Genomic DNA, 16,479 nt, shown 5'->3' with positions numbered 1-16,479 from the left:
TTTTATACATCACTTATTTTGTCTCACGTTCACACATAGTTTATACACACAACGAAAGGTCAGTGGTAACAGAGTACTCCATTAAGGAATGCTGGCTTCTTACAAGAAGAGAAAAAGGTTATGTACATTGTTAGTTCCCTCCAGAAAAAACACTAGCACTAATAGGAGAAACAACATTATTTAATCGGTATATAAAAAAAAAAGCAAAGTTTGTGCACAGAATAATCGTTTATGTCAATTTTGCAGTTATTCAATGAAAATACACAAAGTTAACAATTTCCATTTATAATGCCTCAAACCTATGTGACTAAAGTCTACAAACTCTCTACTTTTTTTTTTTAAGGAACATTAAGTTGGCTTATTTGTAATGAAGTATTCATAGTTTCTTTATAGTGTGTTGTTCAAGTAGTGCGAAAACAAGAAATGTGAGAGAACTCAGCTCTGACAACGCTCAGTTCCTTCAGAACTTTCCTTTCATGAATGTGGTCCACGATACATGATCAGCGTTATCAATACATGATCAGCGTTATCAGTCCCCCAAAAGACCTACTTGGTTGATGATCACACTCATTTGGGAGTGATTACTCGGGATCTATCAGATTGAACTAAATATTCATCTTGAACAAACCAAGTAAATAAATTAATGAAATAAAATACTTAGTTACTGGGCCTTTGGGTCTCTGTGCCCAAATGTATTTTTATATGTCATTTGGTGTTACCCTTACACTAATGTGTATCGAGCACTGTATACTTAGTACTTTCTCGAGTTCTGTGAAGAAAAAAAAATTCACAGGCAGGTTACTCGAGTGGGATTCGAACCCAAGAGTTTTGCCATTCAAGAACAGATGTCTCTCCAATTAGACCAACGCGACTGTCTGGTAGCTCTACAGGCATTTCACATGTATTTTGTTATTAAGTTTTAGGAGCTAAACAGTCCCCGACTGCATCAAACAGATTTGATTTTTAAACAGATTTATCACGTTGATACTACTACAAAGCAATGAAGCAGTAAGGTTTGAAAACCTATTGACGTCCAACAACAGAATTGAACATTTCTTTATTTCAAAGTAATTGTTAACTTTTTTTGGTTTTTCCTTGTAATTATTTTTTCTTTCAAAAACTTGATCACAGCAAAGACCCAATCACTACACAAGAGAAATACTGGCTACATGCTCCAAGCTTGATAATACTCAACACCCATACAAGAGAAAAAAACAAACAGTTTACCTGAATAATGATTAAACTGTCCAAAGATTTAAAAATTGTTCTTATTATTACAATGCAGGCCACACCCATAAGGGCGTGGCAAGTGCCTCCCTGATGTCTTAACGGGGGGAACCCTCTCCATCTTCCTTTGGGTTTTGATATCTTATGCATCCAATACTGAAAGACGGCATTTGGCTTCCTTGGTGCCTGTTTATATACAATGCTTTTCTTAATGAGCATTCTCCCCAGCATGACACAGCAGCATTGCAGTTTTATTTGAATATGTACAAATTGCAACCAATGACAAACCAGCGTTTTTCCTTCACACCCCCTTACACTACCGATTACTCCCACACCCCCATTCCCCACTTCAGCACGTTCCTTAAAACCCTCCCACATTAATATCTTACACCATTGTTTCTCCTTTCACAGTTGAAACCTGTTTCCGTTTTTTCTACTACTCAATCTCCATTCCCAAACAAACAAACTACCGGTATCCGCTTCTATATAAGTAGACCACTTAAAAGAGTAACGAGTCACGGTCTGTTGATAAAATTCCCTGGATACGATGTCAAAGGTCAGGTTTCTTGACCAACCAACACCATCTTTATGTGTCATGTGACTGTGTCTACGAGGCCATATCGGCCACTCTCCAGTCAAACACAATGGTGAAGCTTTCTAGTCATGATGTTGAAAAACCCGAACCCTGATGATGGCAGATTCCAATTCCTGATCCCCGGTCTACAGCGTGGTCTCTACGCTATGAAAGGAGACCGTGGGGGCGCTGTCATCGTCCTTCTTGGTGTGCTCGATGTCGTACGACTCGCCAAGTGGTGGTGCCATGAACTCGTGGACGGAGTTGCTCAGGCTCTTACGCTCGATACGATGATTCACCCCTGACTGGAAGGCATGGACCACACGAATCTACAAGAGGGGATCAATCAAAGTGAGAATGAGGTTGAAAGAAAGTGTCCACATCAGATGGGATGTTAAATTCATACAGACCAAGAGAGACAGAAAGAGAGATAGAAAGAGAGGTAGAGATTGGGCGTTTAGAAACTATTGAGGGGGCACTTCATGCATATAGCAGTGGCCTTTACTCACAGAGTGTATCTCTGGTTAGCATGCTTAGATGAACATGTATAAACTAGTTTGCGCAGTCCTATTGGTTGAATGGTGGTCAGTGAGTGGTCTAATGACTATTTATAGTTCCTAGTTTTTTCTACAGTTGTTTTTGCTTTTTTTGCTGTTTTCTCTGTATGTTTGTTTGATTCTAATGTGTGACAAAGGGTTCCCATTTAGTGGTCCTGCGTGTCTGTTCGGGGGTTTCCCTTTTGCAACACATTATACTATAATGTTTGTGCAATAAAGGTAATAAACAAGAACTGAACTAGATGCCAGGTTCATTAAAGTTATCACATATCGTTATTGCAATGTATGGCAATTTTTTATTTCAAAACAGAATTTGCTCTCAGACAGAATAAAATATTTCCAACAGGGGAAAACCAATTTTTTTTTTTGTACAAGATCATCAGCAACTGCTATGACCCTGCAACAGCCACTGCTGTTATAAAGAGCGCCCTCAAAGTCACAGATAAGATAATAAAAGGTCAACAAGACTTTCAGAAATAGTCAAAGAAAGAAAAAAGTGTAACAAACAGCAGGTCGGAGAACCAGAATTACACAAATCACACCAAATAACTTCTTTTCTCTTTTGGGCAAACTGTGAGTTAAAGGGATACAAAATCATCTCAAATTAATTTGAACAATAAACAAATATCTATGCTGCAACACTTTCAATGTCATGCACAAACTACCAGGCACTACAAAATGTATGGATGCATCAATTTAACAATATATTATTCCCTTGTTATAAGAAAGGGAGATCGTTTAAAGGACTTCGAAAAAGGTAACCCCTGGGGGTAACAGAGTGGTCCTTATTAAAGTACGCCCACCCAAGGACAAACTTTTGCAACGAGCTTCGCCATTAATAACTGCTAAAAAAATACTTCCTAGCAGTGCTTGGGTGCAGTTGTGCAAAATCTTGCGGGTTGGGGTAGGGTGGATTATTAAGGGAAAAACATTCCAGAGCTACAAATCATAAAATGTTTTTTGAAAATGTTGACGATGGAAAGAATACAACATGTGCCTATAGAATTATGTAACATCCATCTATAAAAATCTTTCCACCAGTGGAAAATCCTCTGAAAACCTGTCAGAGTCTTAGAGTCTACATTGAACTTGTCTGATTTTTTTATATATATTTTTTAATGAAAAACATGTCATTTAATTGCAAACTATGGTACATTGTAAACAATTGTGGCTTAATAATTTACCCTGAAATTACATTAGTTTGACTTTGGATACTATTGGAGAGTAGTAATTGCATGTACATGTATCCCTAGAAGTTGACGATAGCCTTGAGAGAAGACTATTCATTGTGCAGCATGCAACCTGGGTCAATTTCATAGAGCTGCTGAGCACAAAAACTTGCTTAGCGTGAATACTCTTCCTTGATTGAAACAGGATTATCGAACAAATTTCCTGCATTTTGCTTGTTGCTGGTATTCCGCTGTTGTTTGCTTATCCTGAAAATGACTTGGAAATTTGGTTGGTATTCCTGTTTTTATCAAGGCAAAAATGTTATGCTAGGCAAATTTGTGTGCTTAGCAGCTCTATGAAATTGGGCCCTGTTTAGAAATGATGCTGAAATCCCCAAATGAGAAAACTGACTACATGTGCTATACAGAAACATACATGTGATAAAGTAGTCAGTCCTACATGTGCTTTGTACTACAATGGAGTCAAGTGAATTTTACTCAAGATATCTAGGTGTCGTTGAGATCCAACTACCGGAACTTATAACCTCACAAATTGCCTCACTACATGTATGAGCCTTACAGTAGCCTCACTTCACCTCAGTGTACTAATGTACCTCGTGTGGTGAGGTATCATTCACCGTTAGTGAGGTTTGTGCTTCACTAGTGTCATGCATCTTGGGTAGATCAGAGGTCACATTTATTGTTAAATGGGTTTTTCAAAGATAATGCACATTTTTTGTTACATGTTAAAATGTAGCTCATGTACCAAAACTTGAAATGCGCCTTATCTTTACTATAGGGCTACAGGAATAAGGGGCGTCAATACTGGACATAAGTGTTCTTGGATTGTGCAGACTAGAGTCAGGGTACCAAACCATGCAAATAAGGCTACCAAATAAGGCTACCAAATAAAGAGGTCATGTCAGAATTAGCGTCTACGGCTACATCGCTGGGTCATCATGCATTCAAGCAACACCCTTAGCTACAGTCATAGCTTAGCCGCCAATTTGGATACAGCCTAAAACGGTAATGGTAACAACTGAAGTTGCATTCGCAGAAAATAATGAAGGCATAAATGATCAGCTGTTCGGCTATGACTCCCGCTACCATTTTGAATAACAGTGCTCATAGCACACATCTGCAATATTAGCAAAAGGAGGCACAGCTATAATAGCCAAGCCGACGCTCTCAGAAAGTCAACGCTGTAGTTTGAATCTAAAAACAGCCTTCCAGAAAGATGTTACTCTTTCAATCTTAATGGTAAGATGTCACCAGGGACCAATTTCAAGGCTCTGCTTGCTGCCAAATTCTGCGCTTATTGACCAACATTCTCTGCTTGCAGGACAAGCTAGCTGTGTAAGCACACAAGCCTAAATTCCCAGATAGTCCATGAAATGCGCTTGACATAAGCACAGAAATCCCTGCTTCTGCAAGCGCCGATTCTTTGCTTACAGTAACCAGAGCCATGAAATTGGGCCCAGGTGCCAAACTATTAAAGGTTATTTAGTAGCCTTGAAGAGTCAATCTAATTGGGCATTCCTCCACTCGACCTTTGACCTCCAGACAGTGAACAATCACGGGTCAAAGACTAGAGTTCAATGAGTATCCAATGAGATTACATCTTGATTACTCGTTATTATCAAGAGCAACAGTGGAACGCTGCTTTATGGGGGGGGGGGGGGGAAGTTGGGAAAACTTTCATCACTTTGTCAGGGATAAGGGAATAAAACAAAAGCCAAAAATGAAAGGGTTTTCAAAACGCTCTTCAAACAAAACGATTATGTGGAGCCTCTGTCCTATTATCTAACTCAAGGGTAAGGGTGTTAAACACTCAAATTGGATCATTGGTGTGTTGGGTGCAGAGAACTTGCAACACAAGAATACAATGTTGTTACCTTTTAGTACGGGTGCCGAGTTTTATTTTTTGTTTTCAACAAGGCAGATAATGAAGGTTAAAGAGTCAAATATGTAAAGAGAAAAGCAATTAAGACTGAGGCAACAGAAACAGAGCATTTATACATAATGAGAGAAGACACGAAGAACACCAATGAAAATGTTTAAATCAACCTGATATTTAAAGATGAATAAAGAGAACTGAATGAAATCATACATAAAGAAAATGAAAGATAACGTATCACAAGAGAAACATTAAAAGATATAAAAAAGCAAAATGCACCACACCCGTTGAAAACAAGAAAGTCAAAAGGACCAAACGCAAACGTAAATTTAACTCAAACTGTTATATTCAACTTCAAAAGAAGGGGTGAACATATTAGGTTAAAATTTGCAGGTACACCTACTGATTCCCAATACTTGATGTTAAGTATCAAATGACATGGTGGAATAAATCTAGGAAAGGTATGTTGTTTCTTGTCAGAAGAGGCAATTTTTCTTAGCATCACAGCCCAATTTCAAAGAGCTGCTTGAGCAGAAAATATTGCTTAACATTTCGTTTCGTTCGGGATATACTTATTGGCATTTATTGGAAATATTTTCACCCAATGACCTGAACTGAAGTTTTTGACCAGAATGCTAGAGTTCTTAATTGTAAAGTTCTTTCAGGTATGTTGCATATCATTTTCTGTCTAGGAAAAAGTGTTGCCTCTGAAAAGTAAGAAGGTTTCTGTTTGTTTGTTTGTTTGTTTGTTTGTTTGTTTGTTTGTTTGTTTGTTTGTTTGCTTGTTTGTTTGTTTGTTTGTTTGTTTGTTTGTCTGTTATTCGGAACCATCACTTCTCTTCAGAAGAAATACATAGGGTGTACCTTACAAACAAATTGATTATCTCTACCATGCAAAGTCAAATCCTACAATAGCCTAGATTGTATTGCTACATTGTAGCTACATGTAGAGGATAATTCACAACTAAACAATCCCAAATGATAATGCTATATCCCGATTGGAATTATAACATCATTGTCTAACGAGAAAACTGCTTTGGTACTGAAAGGAGCTTTTTTGAACCCAATCTCTGACTCAACCTTTTGTCATAGAAGCTAGAAGCCGAGTCTAGATTTGACTTTTCGAAACAAGTTATCGATTCAAGCACCGTCAAGGAACGGTTTCAGACATCGGTGTAGCAGAAACTCTGTGTTATCCCATCACAACTAAACACAGTTAGCTGTACAATCACATTGCATTCTAGTTTGTTATGCGACCCAGCAAAGTTAACCTTCCTGGATACTGCAAGAAAGCCCGGTTCATACTCCTTTGCGGATGCGAAGCAAATTTTGACGTCACAGCCCTGTTTCCACAGCGAATATTTCGCAGGAGTTGAACACAGTTCAACCGTTGCTATTTTGTGACGTCAAAATTCCTGTGGCATTCACATTCACAGGAAGTATGAACCGGGCTTAACTGTGCTTGAAATGCCCTTAGCATGGGCCCTGTCTCTCAAACCTTCCCTGTCGGCTTGAGGACAGTCAAGGTACCATACTGACCAAGGCGGTAAAGTTTTTAAGCCATGAAATTGACAGAGTTTCTACTTCATTCAGTTGTTTAGAAATTTGAAGTCTAAGATTTGAAGAAGCCTCTTACTACAGAGTCACTTCAATGTACATGTAATGGGCGTCGAATTTGATAGTCATGTATGACTAACATACAAAAATACCAATAGTATATTTAGGTATGAGAAGGTGATATCATTGTAATATACCTACCAATAATTGGCTATGACAGCTTCACACATGCATGCAACATACTGATACACACATAGGGCCTCGTTGAAACCATGGCTTCGGCTTTGGATTAGGCTTCAAGCTCCATCCTCGCGTCTAAGCCCTGACTGCGTAGGCAAAACATGTGCAGTTGTCAAAACAACTGCGGGGCCAAGCTAGCCTGAGCCGAATCCAAAGCCGAAACTGTGCTTTCGAAAAGGGCCATAGTTAGTTTAGTGCTGGTGCAAAACCAGTATGGTATGGCCATTTAACAGTATTTCCATACTGGTTTTTTCATACTCAAAACCATGTGTGTTTGGTGCTTTTCCAGCCAGCAGCATTCCGATCCCTTATGCCACCACATTCATACAGACGTCAAATCAACATTTTTAAGGTTTGTGCAAAAAATACTGTAAAACAGCCAGAGATAAAAACACCAAAATGAAAGACCTCATGGGTGGGGGGTGTAAAAGCGAGGTTTTCATCTTTACGATTGTCAACCATGCCTCACTCAAACACAACTCAATAAAAGATGCAAAACTCTACAATCATCCAAGGGGTGTATCCAACATGGACATGTGCAGGAATCGAGAAGAACAAAAACAACCGAGTAGGCCATGAAAAAGGCTAATGCTAGGTAGGGGTTGTGTGTCTCTCACATAGCTGTGATCATAATTTTGTTTCTTCTTGATAGTTTAGATTAACGTGACTTCTTTGGCGGTTCAAGGCTATACTGTCACAGCTTGACCCATAAGCCATTTTGAGAGATGGCGGACACAATGCTGCGACACTATAACATGTAGGTTTGGGTGAATTTTACATTGCAAAAACCACCCAAACCAAACAGTGAACTCTTATAGTGTCCACCATTAAGGCTAATAGAAGCTGATTGAAGTTGTTACTTTGCATTTTCTTTGTCCACTTTAATCTGAAAAACCATGATTTGTTCAACCTATCAGAAGACACTTATTTGAAGCATTAAAATAATTGAATGGCTATTTTTTTCGTGTTTGACAAATAAAAATACTTAAACATGATTTTGATTTTGATTTTCAAACATTGTACAATGACTTGTTGATATCCATTGGTCCAATCAGATCCTCTGTTATTTTATAACTGACATCCTGTGACATCAACCAGTGAACCTGATTGGATGAAATAACTTTTTCAAGGCGGGGCTTTCTGACAGTTTTAACTTCCAAGGTTTCTCAATCGCTGTAATAGGGCATGGAGTCAATCACTAAGGGGTAGGTACAACACAGAAAAGAGCAAAGATACACAAACAAATTGTACCCAAACGCACACATTTTGAGAGGAATTTTACCAAGTCATCACTGAATCCGTTAGGTTTGGACATCACTGTCAGTAACCTCATGTGTGCTTTTTCACAAAAACTTGCTGGTTATTTATTACTGTCTAGTTGAAAAATTAAAAACAAGTAAAGTATCAAATACCAAGCTGCCACCAAAATAAAAACAAGTGAATTATCAGATACCGAACTGCCATGATTGTTTTCATCGATAACAAAATTAAGAAAAGAGATTCACCAAATTTTCATGGTCGAAACATTTTCTGTGTAATTTTTTCTTTTTTACAGACTTATCAGTCTGGTTTTTTTTTTTCCTGTAATTTTATTGTTTGTAATTTGCAGCAATTTTTTTAATGAAATTTGTGTGTAATTTGAGCCTTCGAACATCCTCAGATGGAGATGGCGCAAAATAAATGTTATAACTATTATTATTATTACTTGCTGTTCTAGCATTTCGTTCACAAGACGGCAGCAGTTAAAAAATGTCCCCCGGTATTGGAGACTTTAATTGATAAAGATGAAAAACAAACCCAAACCAATGTTGTACCATCCCCTTAGCAAGCCAATGAAGGCTTGGAAAGCAATTGGACATAAAACACTGTGCCAATATTTTTGGAACGACTCAGACTTTGAAATTCTGTTAACACGCTCCGGTGTCTAGCATTAGCCCATGTCCCAAGACTGTGTTCACATATAAACTGCCTGCACGTAATAGCACCTACATGATATGACAACAAAAGCCTAAAAATGATCCGACGATCAAAACATGACCACAGCTAGAATGACAGACAGGCAACGATTTAAAAAAATAAAATCAAAAACCAAAATTACAAATCCGTGCAGGACAACCTCAGAGAGAAAAACATAATGAAGGGAGGGGTACACAATAACGAAGGAGAAAACGACAACTGACAAAAATATGCTGCACAAGCAAATGGACTAAAAATTGATGAATATAGAGCTGGGTGATGTACAAGCGGAAATGGTTTTCAAGCTACATGAGATGATGACTAAAAGCCACTTGATCATGAAGATGGGAAAGAGGGATTCAGCAAAAAATTACGGGAAATGAAATGCACTGGTATGATGACACTCAAAAAATTATAACAGAACTTTTTTTTTTTTTTTTTTTTTTTGGGTTTGCAACCGCTAGTCGGCGCAGCGTGTTTGGTTCTGTTAATCTAGTACGACCAACTAATCACAGCAAATTAAGATGTAGGCAGTATATGCTACTCACAGCACGGGACTTCCAGCGCAAATTGAGAACCAAGGACAGCGTGAGAATTTCGGAGAGGGGAATAAAAAACCACATAAGGTAAAAGACTGGAAGAAAATGGCCGACGACGATGACGATGGATCAAATACGACATAAAAGTGAACAATGGATAACAAGAGGTCCAAGTAAACAATGGCATGGTTTTTTGTTTTTTCCTTCTTAAAAAAAACAACAACCATTCAGACGACACGACGGAGGAGGTTGAACAATAGGGGAACCTGTTTTGGATTAAACATTGTGATTACAAGTCAACTCTTCGCATACAATACATGACTTCATACTTCACACTTGATCACCGTACAATACACAAATCCACATAACATTCAAGTGGTTTCAGTTATATTTGATTATTGGTTTGATAAACAAAAGTATCAATTGATTTTTTTTCTCCTTCTGTAGATAATGTTGTCCACTTTTAGAAAACATCTCGCCATAACTTGCCCCATTTGGAATAAATGTCAATCCATGAATCTCAAAAAGGAAAAACAAAACTACTAAACATTTCTCCATGAACCAGAGAACTGAAAGTCCATGTTGCAATGTTCCTCAGAATCGCAACCTCTCTTTCTTTTTGCCAAGAAAAGTACTTTCCCCAGGAAAAAACCCACCCACTTTCCCTTTGATACAAGTGTAGGAAACAATCAGTAGGCAATGAGTACATGAATAGTGAAGACATCCACACAAACAACACTCACACGATATTGTATAAAAAATACACACACCTACAAACATACACTTTAAAAAACCTGCGATGTTAAATCATTACCCGTCGACCCAAAACAAACCCAAAATCACTCAGTTCCTTCAGCTACGACTTTTCTTCAAATTTTGAGTTCGATTGTCATCAGAGCTTTTAAACCTGATGTAGGAAATCGGCTCATTGTTTGCAAAAGATCCCTTGCGTATGACGTGAAACCCAAACAGCGCCCTCATTGAGGTCAAAAGAAGAACCATGATTGGCCGAGTGTTGTGCGCAGCGTACGCAGTTTCCATTGTTAGGCCTCAGTCATAGTCGTGGCCAATGCAAGGGGTTCATGGTGAACTTTGTTTGGATGATTTTGATTTGTTAGTTTGTTTGGATTTTTTTATTCATGAAAAATGACTACCCCTTTTCTTCAAAGAAAAATACACAAAGAGATTTATTCTTTGAAAGTTTGGAGTCATTGGGAAACTTAGGAGAAGAACTGAGAGAGTTGAACAATGGGCTGAAAATTGACTCTTGAAATTTACTAAATGTTTGCTGCCCTCTGTTGTACTGATACTGTCATTAGGGACTTTTCGTTTTCGACGACGGATGGTTCTGCGACGGTTGTTCAGCTAAACGTTGTCGTTTTCAGCACAACGAAGATTCATCCCAAGTACTGTCGTAGAAATTGAGGGACGACCGTCCTCAAAGCCGACGCATGCGCAGATGACGCCAAATGTCATCTTTACCGTCGCAGAACCATCCGTCATCGAAAACGAAAAGTCCCTATTCCAAGAAGGGGGGGGGGGGACACCAACATGACAAAAATACTGGACGTGACCGGACTCTGGAAGTACTGACTGACATTGAACTTGGTGGCAGCCTACAGGTAGTGAAACCAGGCTGGCATTGTGCTGGTGCAGGGGGGGGGGGGGGGGGGGGGGGGTTAGTATATATAGAGAACGACAGATTGTGCATCTTGGTTTTCATGATACCACCATCAGCATGTACATCATAATAGAGAATACAGGGCTAGCCTGGAGTGCACACACATTGATCGACTAGAACAAAGTGTACATCATAGCTTGAAATCCATCCTTTGATGAGGGACCTCCTCGTGGGATATAAGAGTACGTTCTAGTCCCTGTCATGCTTGTGGTTAAGCTTACAGTTGGTAGCTGTAGCGATCCCAATGGGGCTAGCCTGGGATTCATTACACTTGGTTCCTTATGTGATGATAGTAGCTAGCCTAGAGTCCATGCTTCATATGACATTGGTTTGCCTCCCCTTACAAATAACATTAGTTATCTAAGGAATTTATCCCCCACGGTTCCCATACGTGAAACATCAATACTAGCCTGGAATACATCCCACACAAAATGGTCTCCGTACAAATATACACAAAGCCTGGAGTCCATCCCCCCCACGGTAATCATACTTTCTTACAATCGCACTTTCTCCCCAACCAGTTTAAACAAAACTAATAATGTGAAATAAGTCTGAAATTCATATCATGAAATTTCAAAGAGTCAAAGTTGTCAGCCAACAATATGGTACTGGTTATTGAACGCATCTGAGTATACATGTACATATTAATCATGTGCAGTTGCTTCATTTTCAGTTGATACAACTTAGCGGATTGGTGCTCATGAACCCATCTTTCAATAATGGACCCAAAAGGACACCTACCCGCCCCCCATCCCCAAAAAAGAAAAAAGAGTGCGAATTTGTTTATGAATTCCTCTCCTTGCCACACACCAACCCAAACCTCGTCCAAACCAAATTTCATGTAATTCAGCCTTTGGCTGCAATGTGCTTTAAGCAATAAGCCAGTAATTCTAATTTAAAAAAACTACATGTTTCCAGTGCAATTGGAAGTATGACCGAAGCGGAAAGCAAAAAAAACCAAGAAGACAACAAAAAAGTGATAATTTTTAGTGACCCCCTCCCCGCCACATATTAACCCAATCCCACAGATTTCCAAAGTACAGCCGAAGCAGACAACAACAAAACCTACCTGTTGTTGAAGGCGTGTCAATCCCCTCATCCACAGGATCTGTGCCCTCTTCAGCTCCACCCTAGAGTCGCCTCGATCGATCTCGTCGATCTCCGTGATATTGGGCAGTTGCTCCGAACTACTCCCGCGGCCATATGCGCAGTTCGGCAACCAGTGCGTGGGGAACGTCATGATAATCTGATGCCAGAGTAGAGAGCCCATGCCCAGGAAGAAGCACCACGCCCACTCGTCGAGGCTCAGGCCAGTGGTGCTGAAGACGATGGAACCAAACTCAACCAGTATTATCTGTCGTAAACCAAATTTAGCGCTCGATTAAGGCCTGAGGGAAATCGTCAAATCTTCAAACTCCATTAAAGGCACTGGATGACTCAAATAAGTTGTTGGCATAAAAATTTACTGATGGCAAGCTGGAGAGCTGTTGATATAGTTCAACACATTGTGAACAAAAACTCCCTTTGAGCAAGAGGTAATAGCTCACTAACATTTTAAAAGACTTTTTTTTTTTTTTTTTCATTTTTCTTTGGCAACTACGGTGACCACTTGGCTCAACATTTTCGCAGATTTGTTATTTTATGCACATGTGTGGATACACCAAATGAGAAGACTGGTCTGACAATTTCCAAACATATCCAGTGCCTGCAAAGGATTTTTCTATTCTAACAAAATACTTTTGATTAATTTCAATTCTTATTCTTATCCAAAAGGAACACACCCCCGTTACCCTGGGGAAGGGTTACAACGATTGAATTTGTCTCAAAAACGAGACCACCTTTTTGAAATAACATGTTCACAGATTAGTTGTATTGTATAAGTCTACATGAAATAAAATGTTCACAGGTTAGTTGTGTCGTATAAGTCTACATTCATAGGATGAAAAATAATCAACCGGTTAAAAAAAACACTAACTCATGCCCAAAACCAAAATGGGCCCAGGTTTTAGTCTGTACCCTTGCACCTACCTGTACACCAAACGTGCCTATGACAATGACAAGAAACGTCGGATTGGTGTGGATGCCAGAGAAGACGTTTCTCTCTCCGTGAACCTTCCTGGCGTTGATCTCATTAAACACTTGCATCAACACAAAGGTGTTGAAGATGATGGTGAAGTGAACGGTAGCCGGGCCGGTGGGACCAATCGTTGAACCGTCGTCTATGTCGAATAAAGAAGGACCTACAAAGTACAAAAACAATAACATTGATTTCAGAGGTGTGTTATGTCTGATACAATGTGGGTACATATTAACATTTGATTAAATATATTGAGGAGCAGTAAACAGAATGTTGGAAAGCCTTTGGCTGCAAAGTTCGACTGTTTAAAATAAACCAATAATAAACATATTGTACTTAACGACCATATGTACATCTCAAATTGAATCTTACAATACAACATCCTCGGATCATGTTTAAGAATTCCGACTCCCACTCCCCCTATAAACTAGTACAAGATAGAAACATTAAATAATCCTAGCAGTGGGTAAACAAAATAAAAAATAATAAAACCCTGCGACACAAAAACAACTAATATTCTAATGAAGTATTTACTAAAAAAATTACTTATGAACCTGTTATTTAGTATGGTTTTGCACTTACACCCGATGTGTCACCAATCATGGTTGATTGTAGCAGTTAAACTATCTGCTCTAGAATGCTAAAAGGCCTGGGTTCGAATCCCACCTCAGGAGTTTGTTTCCTGTATTGCTTATCACACAGGCCTGATACTTCATGGAGGCAACGAAGGCGATTGCCTCCGTGTCCCCAGGTCACTGCCTTGGTGCCCTTGAAATGCTCCGGCAGTACAAATTTGAAATTTCATCATAGGGTGCCCTTTACCAAGATGAAAATGCCTTGGTGCCCTTGCCCTTTCAAAAACGAAGCATACAGCCCTGTCATACATTGGTGTTACACATTGGTGCAATTGTAAAACATAGCATATTCTTAATCCCCAAAACACAATCATTATACCAACTACTAACATTTAAATAAACCAGTTTGCCTTTAGCAGAACCTCCTACAAAGTACAAGTTACACAACAATTGTTGACGAACATTTTGATAATATTATTGTGGTAATTTATAGCGCCCATTCTCAAAAAACTGATCCTTCTTGAGCATTATTTTTCGTCATTCCTTTATCCCTGCATTAAAACAGTTTCCCATAGACTTTGTACAAACAATTTCCTTGGGGAGCACCCTATTCTTCTAATAGAATTCACCTCAGGAGTCCTTTTGTTCTCATGATTTGTTTTTTTCCCTTGATCTCTATAAGCTACTGGAAATAAGCATTGTCACTTTTCAACAAGTAAGACCTCGTCCGAAACAAGCAACTTTGGCTGTGGCTGTGGCTGCTATGGCTATTGGCTATGGCTGGCTATGGCTATCGGCTACGGCCGACCACAATCAAGAGCAGGGCCGAATTTCATAGAGCTGCTCAAGCACTAAAAGAGGCTGCTAAGCACAACAAAATTATGCTCACCAGGAAAAAGGTTAGCAGCCAAACTACCAAGTCACATGTAAAATTTTTTGACTGGTAACCTGGTCATTTCTGCTTAGCCGAAAGCAATATGTTCTGCTCAAGCTGCTCTATGAAACTGGACCCTTTGAGCGATCCGGCCACAGCGGCTGATGCCCAATCCATCAATGCAGACACAACCACAGAGTTGCACGATAACGCTTGAATAATGTCTAAATGCCAGAGGTATATACTATCACATCAACAACTCATTTGCTAGTAGCTTGAGGGGGCAACCACATGAGTAGATGACCTTTCAAGTGGTGTCCCTTCATGGTGCATGTCATGTCAGGACAAGTCTCTGGGTTTCAGTTGCAGGTGTGTGCCTTCAGGGTAGACGAACATTCAATTTGAATCAATTCAGTTCAAAACAACAGTTATTTCCATACTTTCACTTCTTTCCATTATTATGTACATCAATTTAGATTAAAGGAACACAAGAACAATTTTATGGTAGACATCTCTAATTATAGTAAAAAATAAATTAAAAAATAACAGTAAATGGTGAAAAGTATGGGGCTGTTTATAGTCAAGCCGAGCCTGTAGAGAGAACATCCTATACAGACATTAAACGAAAAGCACAAATGGACAAGGAGATACAATGAATAATGACAACATGTAGAGTAAATGAATGTGATTGATAATCTCTACATGTTGAAAACAAGATGTGTGTGTTTTTATTCTTCAAATTCTGAACTCATCGGCTCGTTCTCTATACTTTTTAAAACTGAAACCAAACAAATCTAGGTCAAATTATTTTTGGAAAGCTTTTATTTTTTACTGAGGCCGTGTCCGAAATGGCGACTTCGGCTACAGCTACGGCTAGAAGATCAGTGCGTCTGCTCGTGTTGAGGAATGGGGAGAAGTGCTCGAAATAGCCGTAGCCGAAGTTACTGTTTGGGACATGGCCCGATACTAATGGAAACACCAACATTTGTATACAAACAAAACAATACAAAACCCGCCATTTTTAAGAAAATTTTGTGAGAAAAAGAAACCAAACTCACCAGCAAAGAGAATGGTAAATATGACAATCAACTGGTAAACAGCATGGCCTAAGATGGACTTGATCATAATTTTGGAGATGAGCGCTTTGGTGCGGCCGTACGGCCTTCGATTGAGAAGCGATGCTGTGGGTAACTCTGTAGCTAGGGCCAGAGAGGCGAAGGAATCCATGATAAGGTTGACCCATAACATCTGGATGGCTCTAAGTGGGCTATCCTGAAGATACACAACGGGGTAACAACAAACAAATATCAAGTTAAAGTGCAGTGACCTTTTATAAGCCCTTCTCACACTGTATCTCTTATCTCCGTGGAATACGGCCCTGGGAGTTTAGTACCCCCATGGAACTAGGCTCAAATTCTAGACAAAATCGTTGTAATCAAACTCAAAAAGTTTCCGGAATAGCTGAAGAACCTTTGCATGTACATCAAAACAAATTAACAGGTTTACAGATAATATTATATAAGAGCTACAACAAAACTTGGGCACTCAACTTTGCT

General features: G+C 39.2%; 1 protein-coding gene across 3 annotated transcripts in view; it reads right to left on the bottom strand.

Annotated features, from left to right (window-relative positions):
• The window catches only part of LOC117307273 (plasma membrane calcium-transporting ATPase 1-like), a 32,462-nt gene continuing 15,983 nt past the window's right edge, over window positions 1-16,479 (bottom strand). The window contains exons 14-18 of one of the 3 annotated variants that reach the window (XM_033791984.1): window positions 15,982-16,195; window positions 13,426-13,637; window positions 12,467-12,751; window positions 9,726-9,734; window positions 1-2,130 (exon numbers count right to left, since the gene is read on the bottom strand). In XM_033791984.1, coding sequence (XP_033647875.1) covers window positions 1,948-2,130; window positions 9,726-9,734; window positions 12,467-12,751; window positions 13,426-13,637; window positions 15,982-16,195 — 903 coding nt within the window. In that variant the 3' untranslated portion in view covers window positions 1-1,947. The remainder of the gene's footprint in view (window positions 2,131-9,725; window positions 9,735-12,466; window positions 12,752-13,425; window positions 13,638-15,981; window positions 16,196-16,479) is intronic. The other 2 variants (XM_033791986.1, XM_033791985.1) reach the window with 2 other exon arrangements.

Source organism: Asterias rubens, chromosome 2 (assembly GCF_902459465.1).
Source record: "Asterias rubens chromosome 2, eAstRub1.3, whole genome shotgun sequence".
In the NCBI taxonomy this organism is placed as follows: Eukaryota; Metazoa; Echinodermata; class Asteroidea; order Forcipulatida; family Asteriidae; genus Asterias; species Asterias rubens.
Note: the sequence above shows the minus strand (reverse complement) of the source record. Positions and strands in the feature narration are given on the sequence as shown.